The sequence below is a fragment of the Typopeltis vanoorti genome, chromosome 7 (assembly GCF_054136105.1).
Source record: "Typopeltis vanoorti isolate ZY-2024b chromosome 7, IOZ_Tvanoo_1.0, whole genome shotgun sequence".
NCBI lineage: Eukaryota > Metazoa > Arthropoda > Arachnida > Uropygi > Thelyphonidae > Typopeltis > Typopeltis vanoorti.
Window position 1 is genome coordinate 32728762 of NC_143555.1, and position 18499 is coordinate 32747260.

The window sequence follows — 18499 nt, forward strand, 5'->3', positions numbered from 1 at the left end:
TGTAGGAGAACATGGTTCATGTGAAGATATTGTGCATATATCAGGAAAATGATCATTTGCATAGATGGTGTCTTCAACATCCCACATACACAGTGGAAAAATGGAAGGAGAGCAGATTGTATGATTAATTGCAAAATATGAGTGGGTAGGCATATGGAAGAAAGTACTGAGTCTGTCATTATTATCAAGGATTAAGGCATAGTCCTCATTGGATCTTAAATATGTTTCCTGCAGTCAGAAACAGAAAATTTTGTGTTTCTGCAGTAAAATCATTATATCTTTGATATTCTGGTGTGAAATGACAGTTCGGTTGTACAAAATTTCCTATTGTTTTTGTTTTGTGGACTTGTCCAGTTTTCAGGAGGTTGAAGACTAGACTTGCCTTTGTTAGGTTTTGGGAAGTATAGAAGCCAGTGTCTTCATATCTTCCTCTGGTAAAATATTCAATATATCTGATGCATTAGGGTCAGATGGCAAATTTAATTTACTTTCAGCAGATATCAAAGTATCCAATTTTTCTGTAGAGATGTCTGATAGTTTATCTGTAAGTGATAATCCTTGCCATACATTTTTTGAAGTGGGTTCTCATTAAATAGAACCACTTTTGGAGTTGTTTCTGGAGTGAGACTATAGGTCATGTGATTGGAATAGAAATAAGTTTGAGATGCAATTGACATTTTCTTTGCTGCCACCTTTTCAGAGTAAGAGGATCTCAGAACAGGTGTAGTGGTGGCTAACTATCTTTTTGCATCCTGATATATTTTATGCTGTTTTAAATTTTTTTTTGTATTTCTTTTTCTTCTTTCCAAATCTGACATGCACTGGAGTAAGCTGGGTGATCTCCCTGATAGTTGACACATTTTAACTTTCTTTGCAGAGCAAGATTTGTTATCAAGCTCTTTACTACCACATTGGGTGCAGCAGGTGGTAGAGCCATGACAGGCTATTTGGCCATGACCATATTTCTCACAGTCTATCAGGACAGTTTAGATATCCTGCTTTTATAGATGTTGGAGGCTTAGGTGTATCAAAAATAAGGATGTTCCTGATCAGAAGCAGATGACCATTCCAGCATATCAGGATGCACCTCACACCTGTCACTCCTTGATCTTTAAGCTTTGACCATATCTTTTCATCAGGAACATTAAGGAGATCCCATTCTGATATCACTCCCCTGCAAGAATTGAGTGTTTTATGAGGTGTTACTGTGATCGGTATTCTACCCATTGATATTGCTCTCAACAGTTTCTCAGAATGTTGCTGACATACATGTTTCCACAAGGAATGCAATTTCTTAACAGTTTTGGGAGATCCTGAAATAAAAAGCTTTTTTTTTTTTTTTTTGGGGTGTGTTTAGCCAATAGAATAGCATAAGGTATACACAAATTGAAATATTATTTATTATGGGAAGAAAACTTTTTCACTCAGAAGGAAACAGGAAAGCTCAGTGAAGCAACTTGAAGAAGTAGAAATAACTTTGTTTCTTTCTTTCCTATTTTTAATAAGCATTATCTACAAGTATGTATGCATTTTACATAACACAAAAATTTCAAAAATCAAAAGATGCTTTTTATATTTCAACTTTATATAAACTACCTCAATTTCTTTTTCCCCAACTACTCCTTCTTCCACAAGTCTCTTTGAATACTGATCCAAAACAGGAACTTGCTTTCGAATTTTTGTATACATTAAAGGTTGAGTAAACATTGGTTCATCAATCTCATTATGACCATTTCTTCTGTAGCCAACCTAAAATATATATTTATAAACTAATTTTAGAGAAACACAAAAAAGTTACTTCCATTATATATTATTATTATCTGAGACCTCAATAGTCAAGGACTCAATGGACTCATCGAGGGATGCCATACATCACCCACACCAGCTGACATACCTTCTCTTAAAGTCATTCACACCAGATGCACTCACCAATTCAAGAGACAAACTGTCATGCTCATTCACTGTTTTGAATATCTCTTACCCCTTTCTATTGTTAAGATAAAAAAAAATGAGAGGTAAGATTAAATACTTAACTCTCATAGACACCCAATGTTCTCTCCACCTTTGAGATAACGAAAAATTTCATCAGATATTATCCTATAATATCCACTTAGAAGTTTATAAACCTCTATCATATAATGGCTACAACCCCCAGAAAATATCAAAACCAGTCCCCCCCCCCTTTCATAGCAAAGATTACTTTGCTATGAAAGGGGGGGGGGGTGGAACCACTCCATATATATCCAGAGTACATCTGAAAAACTAACAAAATCCTAAGAAAATGTGACCTCAACTAGTTACAAACCACATAAGAAATTGGCATCTCTTATCTGCTCCACCAAAGACTAGCCACTTCCCCTAGAAATACCTGGAGTATACCAGGTCCCTTGCAGTTGCAAACTGTCCTACTACAGCCAAACAGGCAGGACAGCCAATATTGGGAAATCCGAACACAAGGACTACATCTGGTTCCACCAATACAGACACTCAGGAATTGCTGAGCATGCATTGGACACTGACCACAGAATATGCTAGAAGAATACCACTCTATTATGCTAGAGCAAGTACAAGTATGAAAGATCATTCCTTGAACCAGTCAGCTCTGAAAAACTTCCCAAAGCTCAACAAATTTGGGTGCATGAGATTGCCCCAAATTTGGGAAGCATACATTCTAAGATCATCAATCCAACAGCCAAGACAACCCAATTTAGCCCGTAGGGGACACCTTTTAGGACTCTAGGACTGACTTTAGATGCTTCTCTTCAACCTCATTTGCTTAATGTGAGTACCTGCATACACATCATTGTTTTATGATCCATGAAGATGGCAATGTAACATTGCTGAAATATAGGTAGTTATTAATTAAAGTTTTCATCATCATCATCATCATCATACGTATCAAGGATTTAGGCCTAGTATGGCCTGTTCCAGCCTTAGAAGTCATCGTTGAATAGTTTAAGAGGACGTCCTGGTTTTCTTTTTCCTAATGGCTTGTACTTTAAAGCTTGTTTTGGTAAGCTTTCTGTTTTCATTCTTTCAATGTGTTCCATCCATCTATGTTTATATTTTTTAATTTTTTTTTAATTTTTTTTTTTTTTTTCAATTACTGGTTCTTGGTTTCTTTCATAACATCTTCGTTTCTTTTGTGATCAAATAGGGTATACTTTGCAGTTTTTCTCATAAACTTAATTTCTGCTGTTGTTAATCTTTGTTTGTCTTTTTGTTTTATTGTCCAGATTTCGCTTCCATACATTAAGACCGGTAGGGCTAATGTGTTTACGTTGTCATTTCTTAAAAATTAGAAGCATGTCTAACCAACATATATTTAGTTTATCTACAAGAATGCTAGATATCAGTACCATCCCTGATTTCCCTGCCTATCTTTGCATTCCGTAACAAATGAATATCTCCTGTCACATCCTTCCCAATATCATTAATGTAGAAACTGAACAACAATGATCCAGTGACTGATTCCTGGAATACATCACTGGTCACCTTAAATCCAGTCAATTCATACCTACTACATGCCTCTTTCTGATACCTGTATGACAACCATCCACTTATTCAAGTCAATAGCCTATATCCCACTCACATATTACTCCAGTTTATGCAATATCCTTTCATGTATCAAATGCCTTAGCAAAGTCATTTGATACATGAAAGGATACTGCATGTATCAAATGCCTTAGCAAAGTTCAACCAGTATCATAGCATATCCATTACCTTTACCCAAACTCAGCCATAACATTAAAAAATATGAGCAAATTGCTAAAACATAACCTCCCTTTAGTAAACCTTGCAAATTACAAGTGGTCTTCACCATCGTTCCCAAGATACTGATAGGTTGGTAGTTAGAAACATCAGTTTTTGTACCACCTTTGTACAAGAGAACTATCATACATTATTTCCATTCCTTTGGTATCTTTTGTGAGCTAAGACCTAAGTCATACAAACATCACAAGTGCTTAACAAATTCAGCTGAACATAATATTAGCATATATGATGATATCCAGTCTGTCCCAGAATTCTTACACAGGTTATGCAACAGCTCTTGAACCTCATTCTCATGCACCTCTGTCTCATCCAATAGTGGTAGCATTGTGTACTGTACCAACACAATTTCATCAGCTTCTATCACAGCGGTATTATCACCATTCAGTAAAGTTCCACATACGTTCTTTTACTTACAGTATACTTATTAAATAATTTAAGGAATTTACACGTACACAGGATATAAATTAAATTAAACTTTAATCTATATTTCCAATATTTCGTCAACATCACGTTGCCATCTTCACAGGAACTTACAATAAAGACATGTGCACGCAGGCACTACACACAGTAAATGAGGACGAAGCAGGAAGCTATTGTTTCTCCTAAAAGTCCCGATGGTGCTCCCTAGCGGGCTTTGCAGATATTCTTGGCCATTGAGCTGAAGTCTTCTGATGTAAGTCTCCCAAATTTGGGACAGTCTCATGCAACCAAATTTGTTGAGGTTTGAACTGTTTCTTAAGGCTGAGGCTGATTCCACGAATTCCCTTTCAAATTTGAATTTACTATGGTGTATTACCATGGCTTTCTTCCAACATATTCTGTGGCATGTATCCAAAACATGGTCTGCAATACTAGAGCAGCTGTACTGATGAAACAGGATGTAGTCCTTGTGTTCTGACATTCTGATATTTGCTGTCCTGCCTGTTTGGCCAAAGCTGGACAGCTTACAGCTGCAAAGGACCTGGTAAATAAACACCAGGTGGGTCTATGGGAAGTGGGTCTTTAGTGGAGCGGATAAGGGATGCCAATTTTCTACATGGTCTGTAACATGAGGTCAAGTCATGTTTTTTTAGGATTTTTGTAATTTTTTCCGAGGTGCTTCGGATGTAGGAAATGGTGATGGATTTAGAATAATCCTTGTGTGAAAGGGGAGGTTGTGGTTTACTGGTTTCAATATTTTTTGGATTTTTTTTTGGGGGGGGGGGGGTAGCCATTGGCTGAGAAAGTGTTGAAGATGTGGTTTAGTTCTGTGGTTAGGGCATTATCATTTGAACAGATAAGTTTAGCCCTGTTGTGTAGTGTCTTAATAACTCCATATTGTTGTGAGGGGGGGGGGGGGGGGTTGTTGGTGAATGTATCTGCCTGTATGGATGGATTTTCTATAAACTGAGAAAAACCAAGGTTCCATCAGCTAAGAACAGGAGGCTGTTGTTTTTCTCTTTTTCCAGGGTGAACTTGATACTGGGGTGTTGGTTGTTTAAGTGTGTTAGGAAGGAGAGGAGTGTATCAGAGCAATGTGGCCAAATAGCAAACATATCATCAACGTAGTGAAGCCATGTGGTTGGTTTTTGGAATCAGCCTCAGCCCTAAGAAACAGTCCAAACCTAAACAAATTTGGTTGCATGAGACTGCCCCACTTTTGGGAGACTTACATCAGAAGACCAGCCTAACGGCCAAGAATACCTACATAGCCCGCTAGGGGGCACCAGCAGGACTTTTAGGAGAAACAATAGCTTCCTGCTTCGTCTTCATTTACTGTGTGTAGTGCCTGCTTGCACATGTCTTTATTTTAAGTTCCTGTGAAGATGGCAATGCGACGTTACTGAAATATTGGAAATATAGATTAAAGTTTAATTTAATTTATATCCTGTGTATGTTGTAAATTCCTTAAATTATTTAATAAGCATGTTTAACCAACATCTGAGCCTTTCTACGAGACTTACAGCATAAGGATAAAATTGTTCTGTGTTGCCAGAATACTTTCTTTTAGTGTTACACGGTGATCAACATTCATTTTAGACAAATTATGGACTCTACAACCATGTTATAAACAACACAAACACATACAATTCACAACTGAGATTGAAAAGCAGAACACACTTTCATTTCTAGACACACTTATCATGTCTTCCTTCTGGCAGTCTTTCCTTCACTGTTTAACAGACACTGACACATACTGTCAAATATATACACAAAAACTCCTACCACCACCCAACACAAAAACTAGGTGTCATTAATACTCTAAAAAACAGGGCTTTGAAGATTTGCTCCAATGAACAAGTGCTTAAAGATGAATTGAAAGTTATCAGCAATACTTTCCTAAAAAATGGTTAGCCAAAATATTATCAACAAAATTCTCTACAAGACCTCACTTAAAAACAAAAATAAACTAGACTGCAATAAAACTGTAACCATTCCATACATTACAGGGACATCAGATAAAATAAACAGAATAATGCAGAATTACAAAGCCACCTTTAAACTTCCTGCAAAATTAAAGAACTTACTCAACTCATCCAAAAACCCACTCCCTCCACTGGCCCACCCTGGAGTATACTGTATTCATTGCACTTGTAATCTACCCTATATAGGAGAAACAGAATGCACAATTCTTATCAGACCAAAGGAACATAAACAACACATTAAATATAATAAATAGGGTGAAGTTGGCATTTTTGATCATGCCCTGAACACTTGACACAGAATTGAATTTTATTTCTTTATTTTATTTTCACTAGAGGTCATGCCAGTAGAATAACCGTTGATCAAATCATTGTCTCTTCAGCATACTGTGTGAAATGTAATTTAGCTTGTCTCTCTGTGTGTGTGTGTGTGTGTGTGTGTGTGTATATACAAAAAAAATTTGTGTATGTGTATATATATATATATATATATATATAAATTAGTTTAAATGACTGATACTGAGAGATAAAGAGGTGACATGGTTTATTTAAAAAGATACTAGTAGTTTACTAGTTTTGTTGAATGGATCAACTTCTTCAGGTATCACAATCAAAGAAATATACAAAAAATAATAGAGACTTAAAAATTGCATTAAAGTAATAGTACAAAAGCAAGTAGTACATTTTGAAAACAGTAATGCGAACTTGAGTTCCAAATAAAAGTTGACTACGTGCTGTCACTAGTGCATCAGTATTGAACAGAGGCAATGTGTGCATCAGAGAGATTGAAACTTAGGCTGTTATTGATATGGGAAGAATCTAAGGTAATTTCTCTAGATTCTACAATCTTTCTTTCAAGTTCATCATAGCACACATGGATATTAGAAGTTTGTGTCCAGTCTACAATGTGTTGGCAGCCTTTATCTGAGTTAACAGAAAAAAGAACATGGCTAGAGAGAGTGCTGGCTCTAGTCCTGTTGTAGGAAATATCTCTACGGTGTTCTTCCATACGTAAAAGGATGGATTTAGCAGTTTGGCTGTAGTATAGCTTTCCACAATCACATAAGATCTTGTAGACTCCTGGAAACTGAGTGGGAAGATGTTTCTCTTTAGGTTTACTAAGTATGGAATGAAGTTTTGGGAGCATAGAGAAGTAAGTGCTGAAGTTAAATTTCTTGAGAATTTTAGCTAGTTTTGGTGAAAGAGAGCTGATGTAAGGCAAAGAAATAAAGGCTCTGGGGGAAGAGGGATCTTCAGAAGCAGTTGAGTGATGGAGAGAAAGAAATTTATTAATCTTATTAGGAGAGAAACCATTATTGATAAAAATCTTTTTAAGAAAAAGGAGTTCGTTTTCAATTTTTGTTTCTTCTGTAAGTAAAGATTTGGCCCGGTGTTAAGGTGGATATAATACCAAATTTTTGCGGAGGATAGTGATGGGAAGAATCATGAAGGTATCTGTCAGTATGAGTAGGTTTTCTAAAAATTGAGATTTTAATACTTTCAGAACATCTGGTAAGGTTCAGATCTAGAAAGGGGAGGCAGCCATCGGATTCCATTTCGAAGGTAAAAGAGATTTTTTCATGAAACTTATTTAGGTGGTCCAAAAATAAATTGAAGTTGTTGACACCGTCTTCCCAGATGAGGAATATATTGTCTATATAACGATACTAAAATTTTGGTTTAAGGGGGGGGAAGGAGTTAATAGCTTTTTCTTCAAAATCATTAAGAAATATATCTGCGAGAATCGGAGAGAATGGGCTGCCCATGGCCAGACCTGAGTTTTGTAAGTAGATCTTATTGTCATATTTGAAGTATCCTGCTTTTATGCAATGGGGGAGTAAAGCAAAGAGTTTTTTGGATAATTTGTTCTTAAGAAGATTGAGGACTTCTTGAGGAGACACATTTGTAAAGAGAAAGAGACAATATTGAAACTAGCCATTAAATCTGTTTTTTTAAATTTGATGTCCTTGATTTTTGATACAAAATCAGCAGCGTTTTTAATATGAGAAGAGGAAATTCCAGAAAGATTTCTTAAAAAAGTTGCGAGGTATTTAGAAAGGTTGTAGGTAGGTGAGTGCATGCCTTCAACGATTGGTCTGAGTGTTTGCCTTGTGTATCTTGGGGAGACCATATAATCGTGGGATTAAAGGATGAAATGACCCAAGTGAAAGGTGGATGTTTCTTGGTAACTCCAAGGTGGTTTTTAGTAAATTATTAGTACTATTGTACAATTCAATTGTAGGGTCACTATTTAGTTCAGAGTAAGTATCACTGTTTGAAAGTTGCAAAATTTTATTATGGTAATCAGACTTGTCTAAGATGACAGTCGCATTCCCTTTGTCAGCAGGTAGAATAACGATGTCATTATTATTTTTTAAGGACTTAATAGCTGCTCTTTCAGAGTAAGAAATGTTGTCTGGAGGTGTCTAGTATGATGTATGGTGAAAATGGCTTCCACACGAAGGAGGTTGGCTTCTTTGTTTGGTAATAAAGATGCCGACTTTTCTATCTTCGTTAAGAGTTGTTCTTTAGGTATGGAGGTAGGAGCAGTGACAAAATTGAGACCTTTAGCAAGTATACTTTCTTCTGCCAAAGACAGTTAATGGGAAGAATTATTGATAACAACTTTTTTCAAAAAGGTAGAGTCAAAATGAGAAGTTTGGCAGTCTTGCATATATTTAAGAGAATCAAATTTTCTGATTAGGTTAATTTTATTTGAATTCTGGATTTTAGAAGCTTTAAGAGTGATAATTTCTTTTAAATAGTTCCAAGATGAACTGTCTAGAGAATGAGATAAATGGGTTTCAAGATAGGACTTCTTTGAAAAATAAGCGGCAAGACAATGTTTGGTTTCAAAAATGCGTTCCGATAAAAGTTCCAGTTTGGCTTTGTGGTAAATTCTTTCAGTTTTAGCGATCTTTATGGATTCTTTAAAATTAATGAAGCATGGAATAATGGAATTGCACTTACATCTTTTGAGAAATAAAAAGTCTGTTAATGGATAAACCAATGGTTCTGAGATTCTTCTGATATTCTTTGATAAGTGAATTTAATTCCTCGTCATCACGCAAATTGATATTGTGATTGTTCATTTTTACTCGGTAGAAAATATTATTAATTAGTTTAAATGACTGATACTGAGAGATATTTTATTTGGAACTCAAGCTCGCATTACTGTTTTCAAAATATACTACTGTCTTTTGTACTAGTACTGTTAATGCAATTTTTAAGTCTCTGTTATTTTTTGTATATTTCTTTGATTGTAATACCTGAAGAAATTGATCCATTCAACGAAACTAGTAAACTAGTAGTATCTTTTTAAATAAACCATGTCACCTCTTTATCTCTCGGTATCAGTCATTTAAACTAATTAATAATATTTCCTACCAAGCAAAAATGAACAATCACAATATATATGTGTGTGCATGTGTGTATACTCCAGATGACCTTAATATGATGGTCGAAATGTCAGGAAATTAAAATAATTATTTATAACATGGTGGTAGAGTCCAGGATTTGTCTAAAATGAATTCTTCTGGGTTACATTTAGCCTGAGCAGCCAATTTCTTTTTATACTACAACTTAGATTTCTGTTGACTAATCAATCATAGGCCACAGCATATTCACACCAGAACAACAAATTTAACCCCCTTTGTTCCTAATGCTCTAGCATTTGTGTATGGACATAAAGAAGTTACCACCTGGATTGTATGTTATACTTACATATGAATGTCAATGACATTCATATTATTATAAGATGTTTGCATACCAGAACTAAACTTGTACACACATTTTCACTATTTCTCCAATGATGATCTAGTTTCCTTGACACTCTGGCATTAGGACTTACCCCAATAAATTTCTCTGGGCTCGCGATGCCAAATCCATTTAAATATATGCCTTTTCTACCATCAAACACTCCGCACATCCAAAAATTAATGACTATTCTTCTGCAAAGCCTGTGCATGGAATCATTTGCTGTCATAACCCTGATTAACTTGTTACTTTAATGTCTTGGTAATAAATTAACAATTTTCAGTTTCTCACTTTCTTTTTCCAATAGTCCATTCATATCTGCTCTCATGTTATTTTTGTTGCTAATTAAGTCATTAGTTCCAACAAACACTACCATCTCTTTTACTTTCTTTTCTATTTCTCTATTACATTTGTCATATCTTTTCATTTTAGTCGCCAGGAAGCTAGAAGTAGCAAGTTGGTCAGCAAACAAAATTTCATGATCGAAATGGTATACCATATTATTTATTTTATCTTATATTTTAACTAGCTCATCTTGTTATTATTCTTACCAACTTCAGTACTTTTCTGTCTGTTCTTGTTCTGATTATATTTCTTATCCTATCTAATTTTGCTTAAAAGTATGACGTTTTCTAATTCTCAGGTCAATTGTTTTATAAATTGTTTTAATCAGGATATATGAAGTACCAAGTTAACTTAGCTTATATTATCAACACTGATGCTTCAAATCTTCTGCCCAGCTCTCTTCGCTAGCAGCTAGCTATGTTAACGCAGGTGAACATAGCTAGCTGAATTTGTTTTTACTGGGTCAGAAATTGTTTGAGAGAAACAGTATTGGACTGTATATCCAGGGTCAGGAGGATAATCGGGTAGGGATTAAATGGATGAGCAGCAATATAAAAGCAGGATCTGCAAAAAAGCACAGTGGAGGAAATATAAATAAAAAAGTGATCAGCAATGCAAAGTGTAGACAAGAATGATAACTAGTATGGTAAGGAAGATGAAATCAAATTATGAGAGAAAATTAGCTAAGCAGGCCAGAGTAAATTCAAAAGTTTTTGTTTGTTATGCAACAAGTAAAAGAAAGAATGATCATGGAAGGATAATTTTACTCAGTGCCAATGGTAGTAAAGTGACAGAAGCAGAAAAAGTTAGGAAACTAAGCAATCACTATGCAAGGGTGTATCATCCAGGTGGAGACTTCAGTTACTCATATGATGGAAGATGATATGAGAATTGATGTAGATGAAATGGAGGTACTCAGCCTATTGTAAAATATCAATGAGAATTCAGCAATGGCACTGGATGGTATATCAGAGCATCTGCACTATGAATGTGTGCAAGAGAACTGATAATGCCTCTAACGAAGATGAATGATCTAATTCTTGGCTCTAGCAGAGTATCAAGGGAGTGGAAAGAGTATAAGACAGATCACTGTATGAAGGTCACTCCAAAACAGAAGTAACAAATTACAGACCAATTAGTATCTCAGGAATGGTGGTTAAAATGTTGAGAAAGTTGTTTAAAGGTAAAATTCAGGAATGAGTGGACAGGAATATGATACTCTATGGGGGGAGCATTGTTTTGTAAAGAGCAGGTCCTGCCTTAGTAATTTACTTGCAGTTTATAATTAAGTGTTGCAGAATTAGATAAGGGAAATGGCTACACCATAATACTGCTGGACTTTGCAAAGGCATATGACAGAATACCACATAGAAAACTATTACTTAAGTTGGAGCAAATCGGAATGGGTATGAAACAATGCCTCTGATGAAGTTAGCATCAAGGCGAATGAGGGTGACTACTGGAGTTCCAGGGCTCCGTATTATGGTCACTGCACCTAAATTTTATATCAATGATATACAGAAAGATTTAAGGGGAAAATTCAGTTGTTTGCCAAAAATGGTTACGAAAACAGATGATAAAGGTGATATCTACAAAGAATGATTTCAACAAAGCAGTGTGGGTACAGATCTTCAATTTAATATTGTGAAATGTAAGTAATGCACTTCTGCATGGAAAGATTACATATTTTATATCATATTGTTGAAAGTTTATCTTTCGCTTGGTTAGAGTATAATAAAATTAGTTTAATCCTTTATCCAAGTGTGAGCAAACAAAGTTTGCGCCTGAAAGTATCTTCAGGACTGGGGTAAGGTGGTACAACACCAGGACAACTCGTTGCAAAGGTGGAGCAAGCTACCAACACTCCTATCTCAGTATCTCCTATAATGCAAAACACATCTCCTTGCAGATATGTCTAATGTTATGCATTAAGGGAAGGGCCACTACCCAGACTAGTTTCGACCTTTATTGAGGTCTCTTCAGTGGGAGCCAGGCCCAAGTGGAGATACCAGGCAGAAGCATTAGCAGGTCATCTCTACCTATAGGAGTTGCCAAGTAACCTGGCAACTCCACTTGGGCCTGGCTCCCACTGAAGAGACCTCAATAAAGGTCGAAACTAGTGTGGGTAGTGGCCCATCCCTTAATGCATAACATTAGACATATCCGCAAGGAGATGTGTTTTGCATTATAGGAGATACTGAGATAGGAGTGTTGGTATCTTGCTCCACCTTTGCAACAAGTTGCCCTGGTGTTGTGCCACCTTACCCCAGTCTTGAAGATACTTTCAGGTGCAAACTTTGTTTGCTCACACTTGGATAAAGGATTAAACTAATTTTATTATACTCTAACCAAGTGAAAAATAAACTTTCAACATCTTTCTCTAAATCCAGAGTAATTTATTAAAAAAGGGTGGCACACCAATTGGCAACTCCTATAGGTAGAGATGACCTGCTAATGCTTCTGCCTGGTATCTCCACTTGGGCCTGGCTCCCACTGAAGAGACCTCAATAAAGGTCGAAACTAGTCTGGGTAGTGGCCCTTCCCTTAATGCATAACATTAGACATCTCCGCAAGGAGATGTGTTTTGCATTATAGGAGATACTGAGATAGGAGTGTTGGTAGCTTGCTCCACCTTTGCAACGAGTTGCCCTGGTGTTGTACCACCTTACCTGAAGATACTTTCAGGTGCAAACTTTGTTTGCTCACACTTGGATAAAGGATTAAACTAATTTTATTATATATCATATTGATAGTAATGGATTATAGGAAACTGACAATGTTAGGGATTTTAAGTTCAGAGGACATATTGCAAAAGTTAACAAAGGATTCCAAAAATTCACAAAATCAGGTAAAAAAGATTTCTGGCAAAGATCAAAAAGAAGATTCTAGTTTTGGACACTGTTTTCATCTCAACGGTTTCTATTCGTTTAACAGTTTTTTTTCATTAATTCCAGTCACACAAGAGGTACATTTTTTGTTGTTAATTTTCATGTCATTATATGGAAATACATAACTCACACTCTTTGTGGCTGTCTAAAAACATGTACATTTGAATGCAGAGTTCTCCACTCAGCTATAACAAAACAAAAATTGTTCCTTTTAAGTCATAATAAGTCGATATCACCAAAGAGAGGAGGAATATTGGTGCTACACAAGGTAATAGGTAAAACACATAAATAAATAGCATCTTACATGCAGAAAACTGGTATTTAATGCATAGCATAAACACGTGTAGAAACAACATAAGAACAGATATAAAAAGAAGTATATAAAATCAGATATAAGAAAGTATATAAAAACAGTATAAAAACCAGGTATTAAAAAAAAAAAAAACAGGTTCTATATGCAATATGTGCATTCTATAAACAAAATTTAGATATATTGTATATGATTATAAACATTAACGCTCTATAGAAATTTAAATACAAAATGTACACTTGACAAATCACATAAAATCTTATAGGGTTCTGACAGATTATTAAAATGACTAGAATAATGACTATGCCCATTGTTATAATGAGGGCAGTCAATTAGGGTATGACTTATGGATAAAACTGAACCACATAACTCACACATAGAGACATCATCAATCCTCAATAAGAAAGAGCACGTATTATGACTAGGACCAATTCAGAGGCAAATAATTACAACTTACTTTTTATGATCTCTTCAGAGATTAGAGTGTCACAATCTGATTTCAGAATTGATATGATAGAGTGAGGTGCTAGTCTCCTTTTTCCATAATGCTTGCTACTGAAGTTTTTATCCTAACATCTGCCTGCAATCAGTATAGGGAGATGGGAAGATGGCAGCATCTTCCCAGAAAAATGAGTGGATCTAGCTGCAGTATCTACAGCTCATTTCTCTTCATGTCCAGATCTAGTCTCCATACAAGAGAAGAGCTGTAGGACACAAGATAGCACTGGATGCTGTTGAAGTTGAAGACTTTGCATTGCCTGTAGAGCTTCATGATTTTAAATAGATAATGCACCTATCACAGCACTGTAATTTTATGTAACATATGCATAATGTTCCATGCATGCAACTCTGCAGTAAAGTTGTTTCATTCTAGAGGAATCTGAGTAGATATGATGCTATCTGGGAAAATGGTGGTAGTTCTAAACTCTGATTCTAAACCATCTATGTACAAAATCAGAGTATTCTGTTCTATGAGCTTGAAATAGGTGCTGGTAGACCACAGGAAGGGTGGAATGTTTGGGTAACCTGTAAAGAAAAGAAAAGTTGCATGGTTGTATGCAGGACTGACACAGCAGTAGTATATTTGGTAGCATATGAGCAATATTGCCTACCACTGAAAGCTTTCAGGGATGCTTTTGTTTGCAAATCAAAGGGACATATGGCAGTCTGATGAATATTGTACAAATTCTTCCACTGTGGACAAAAATAGTTTGCCAGATGGGATAATCTGGAAAATGGATTTTATTTTAGTCACATATAACAAGGAGAGCTGATGACGTGGAAGAGACAGAGGTGGTTCTCATTTGCTTTGACTATGAATAAATCTGTGAAGTTTGAAATGCTTCAGTTGCTTGATAATGAACAGCATATAAGCATTACAGCATACTTTTTCTCACAGTGGCATAGACTTGGGATTCCATAATCAAGTTTTGATCTGATAATTGCACAATATAAAGAGCATTTATGGATCTGGAAAAAGTGCATGATAGAATGCCAAGGCAAGAAGTCTGGAGGTGTCTGAGGGAGAAGGTAGCAGAGAAATATGTCAGGTTGGTGGAGGAGATGTACAGAAATGCGAAGACAAGAGTTCGGACCTGCCTGGGAGAGACAGAAAGTTTTCAAGTGACAGTTGGTTTGCATCAAGGGTCACCATTAAGTCAGTTCCTGTTTAATATTGTGATGGAAGTGGTGACGGAGGAGGCGAGAGAAGACGCACCTTGGACAATGTTGTACGTGGATGACATCGTGCAGCGTGCAAAATCAAGAGAAGAAGTGGCATCTAAACTGGAAAGATGAAGGAAAGTACTGGAAGAGAGAGGTATGAGGCTGAGCAGAAGTAAGACAGAGTATATGTGTTGGAAAGTGGATGGCAGCCAAGAGACAGATCTGGAGCTGGAAGAAAATGTCATCAGGAAGGTTAGTGACTTTAGATACTTAGGTTCAACAGTGAAAGAGGATGGAGAGGCTGAGAAGGAAGTGGGATGCAGAATACAAGCTGGATGGAGGGAGAGAGAGAGAGATGGCTATAGTACTATGCAATAAGAGGGTGCTGATCGATCCAAAAGGCAAAATGTAAAGGATAGTAGTGAGACTAGCTGTGACATATGCTATGGAAATTCTTAAAAAATAACAAGCAGGATGTGGGTAGCAGAGATGAGAATGCCTAGGTGGATGTGCAGTGAGACCAGAAAGGATCATCTGAGAAATGACTATGTAATGGGAACAGTGAAATTTGTGAACTTAGGAGCGAAGATACAGGAGGTAATGTTGAGATGGTTTGGTCATGTGATGAGGAGGAATGACGAGTATGTGGGAAGAAAGGTCATACAGATGGATGTGCAGGGGAGGAGGAAGCGTGGACAGCCAAAGAAGAGATGGAAGGAGCTGGTGGAGGAGGACTTGAGGATGAAGAACTTGGATGTGGTTGCAGCCCAAGACAGGAGGATGTGGAGGAGATGCATTAAAAACAGTGACCCTACTTAAGTGGGATAAGCTGCAGAAGAAGAAATAGTGTACTTTTTCTCACAGAGGCATAGACTTGGGATCCATAATCAAGTTTTGATCTGATAAGTGCACAATACAAACAGACCAAAGAACTCTCTCAGCACACAAGAGGTTGAAGCTAAGGTGAAAAGTGTGTTAACTGCTTCCTGTCATTTACCATGGAATTGACATACATGAGGAAGAAAAGTAAATTTCTTGTCAAATATGAGCCCCAAGAACTTGGATTCTATTGAAATGGGATTAATGTTTCTCCAAGTTCTGGATCAGGGTATAGACTACATTTGCAGTAAAAATGAACACAAGCAAATCTTTGGTGAAAATCTGAACCCATTTGTTAGCACCCATTTGGAAAGATTAATGGTTTGCTGTAGCTGTCGTTTTATAACCCTCATATTGGATGAACGACAGAAGATGGTAATGTCTTCCATGTAGAGGGCATTACTTGCAGTTGGAAGTTGTTCAGTTATTGATTTAACTTTGATTGCAAGAAGTTTAACACACAATATCGAACCCTGAAGAACTCCATCCTCTTGGTTGGAAGAAGGTGATAACTACTCAGAAATGGACGGCTTAGCGGGATAAAGTTCTTGATAAAATGTGGTAGGTTTCCTCTGAGACCAAAATTGTGTAAGTCTTTCAATATTCCAAACCTTCAAACAGTGTTGTATGCTTTTTCCATATCAAAGAAAACAATACTAAGTGCTCATGTTTTCAGAAGGCATATGTAATGGATGCTTCCAGTTGGATTAGATGATCAGCTGTTGGTCAATGATATTTGTGGAAGCCACATTCTATTCTGAAAAAAAGTTGTTTCTCTCCAGAAACCATAAGAAGTAAGAGTTATTATTATTATCATCTCCAGAGACTCATCTAGGAGGTCCTTTTGTCATACACACACACACAGCTCATCATACTGTGCCTAAACGCACTCTGATTCTCTGCAGACAGCACCCTCTCAGGGAAGGCATTCCAATCATTCACAATTCTGCATGCAAAAAACTTTCTCCTCACTCCTTTGCTCACACCCTCCTTATACAGCTCCTAGGGATGACCTCTGGTTCTCCCCTGATCTTCCACACTGTTCTGTAAAACCTCTCCAACATTGATCCTAAAAGAACCCCTTACCAACTTGTAGGTCTCTATCACATCACCCCTCTTCCTCCTATCCACTAAACTCTGTAAATTGCATCTTCACAAACTTTACTCATATTTAACATTCCAGAGATCAAAAACTACCTTAGGGAGCCTCTGGACCCTTTCCAACATCTCTTTGTCCTTTCGAAAACCAGGTAACCAAATCTGTGCACAGTAGTCCATATGTGGCCTAATCCAAGCTCTATACAATGGAACAAGAATCTCCTTACTTCTACAAGTTAGTCTCCTTGGCATCATTTCAGAATTTGTTGTTATCCTCACAATTTTGACAGTATGTCCTCTAAATTTTAAATCCTTATCCACCATCACCCTAAGACCTCTTAATTCCTCTACATCCAACAACATACCCCTCACCAAGCATAAATTCTACATCTTATCTTTGTTTCGCAAATTTTAAAACCTTACATTTTTCAACATTGAACTGGCATCTCCAATTCCGTGCTAATCCACTCAATCTTTTCAAGTATTCTTGTAAGGCCACATCTCCTCTACTCTTCATAGTTCGTCCCAACTTTGCATCATCTGCAAACAACTGAATATTCCATCCAAATCTTTCCCCTAACATGCAGATTAAACAGCAATGGCTCCAAAACAGACCCTTCAGGCACATCACTAGTGACTTTTCTCTTCAAGGATATTGCTCCCCTATACACAATTTGCTGATACCTATCAGATAGTCAGTCTTCAATCCAATGCACTAATCTAACATCCAACCCCATCTGCTCTAGTTTGACTATCAACTTATCATGCAGTAATCTACAAAAAAGTCTTTGCAAAATCTAAGTATACTACTGTATATCCCTCTCCTCTTTCCAAGGAAGCTGTCACCTTATTGTAATAAGTAAGCAGATTACTAAAACATGACCTCTCTTTAGCAAACCCATCAAAGATAACACCATTGTTGTCAACCCAATTCTGGATCCTAGTTCTCACCAGTTTCTCCAACAACTTAACCACAATACCTGACACAGAGATAGGATTATAATTTGATGCTTGAGTTCTATCACCTCCCTTATGAAGCAGAATCTTGCCCTCCTTTAAAACTCGACCCAGTGCAAGACTCGTATTAAAAAAAATATGTCAAGGCAGATGTCAACTCCCTGGCACATTTCTTCAGAATACGTGGTGATATATTATCAAGTTCAACAGTCTTATTAACATTAAGCTTGCTCAATTCCCCATACACCTCTTGCTTACTTACAGTGTCCCCCCCCCCCATCATCGACTGCTCTCAATCTCTCCAAATGTCACATTCACAAGAACGAAAGACCTTTATGACCTTTCATTTAGTGTAAAGGTATGCAATCTTGAAGGTTTAAAATGCAAAAAGGCTAAGTGTTTAAACCATCTGACATTTTTAAAAA

General features: G+C 36.7%; 1 protein-coding gene across 1 annotated transcript in view; it reads right to left on the reverse strand.

The window, feature by feature from the left end:
- The window catches only part of LOC150104569 (2-oxoglutarate dehydrogenase complex component E1-like), a 567065-nt gene that overhangs the window by 158687 nt on the left and 389879 nt on the right, over positions 1-18499 (reverse strand). Inside the window, exon 12 of the mRNA XM_090395786.1 lies at positions 1597-1749. Coding sequence (XP_090251912.1) covers positions 1597-1749 — 153 coding nt within the window. The remainder of the gene's footprint in view (positions 1-1596; positions 1750-18499) is intronic.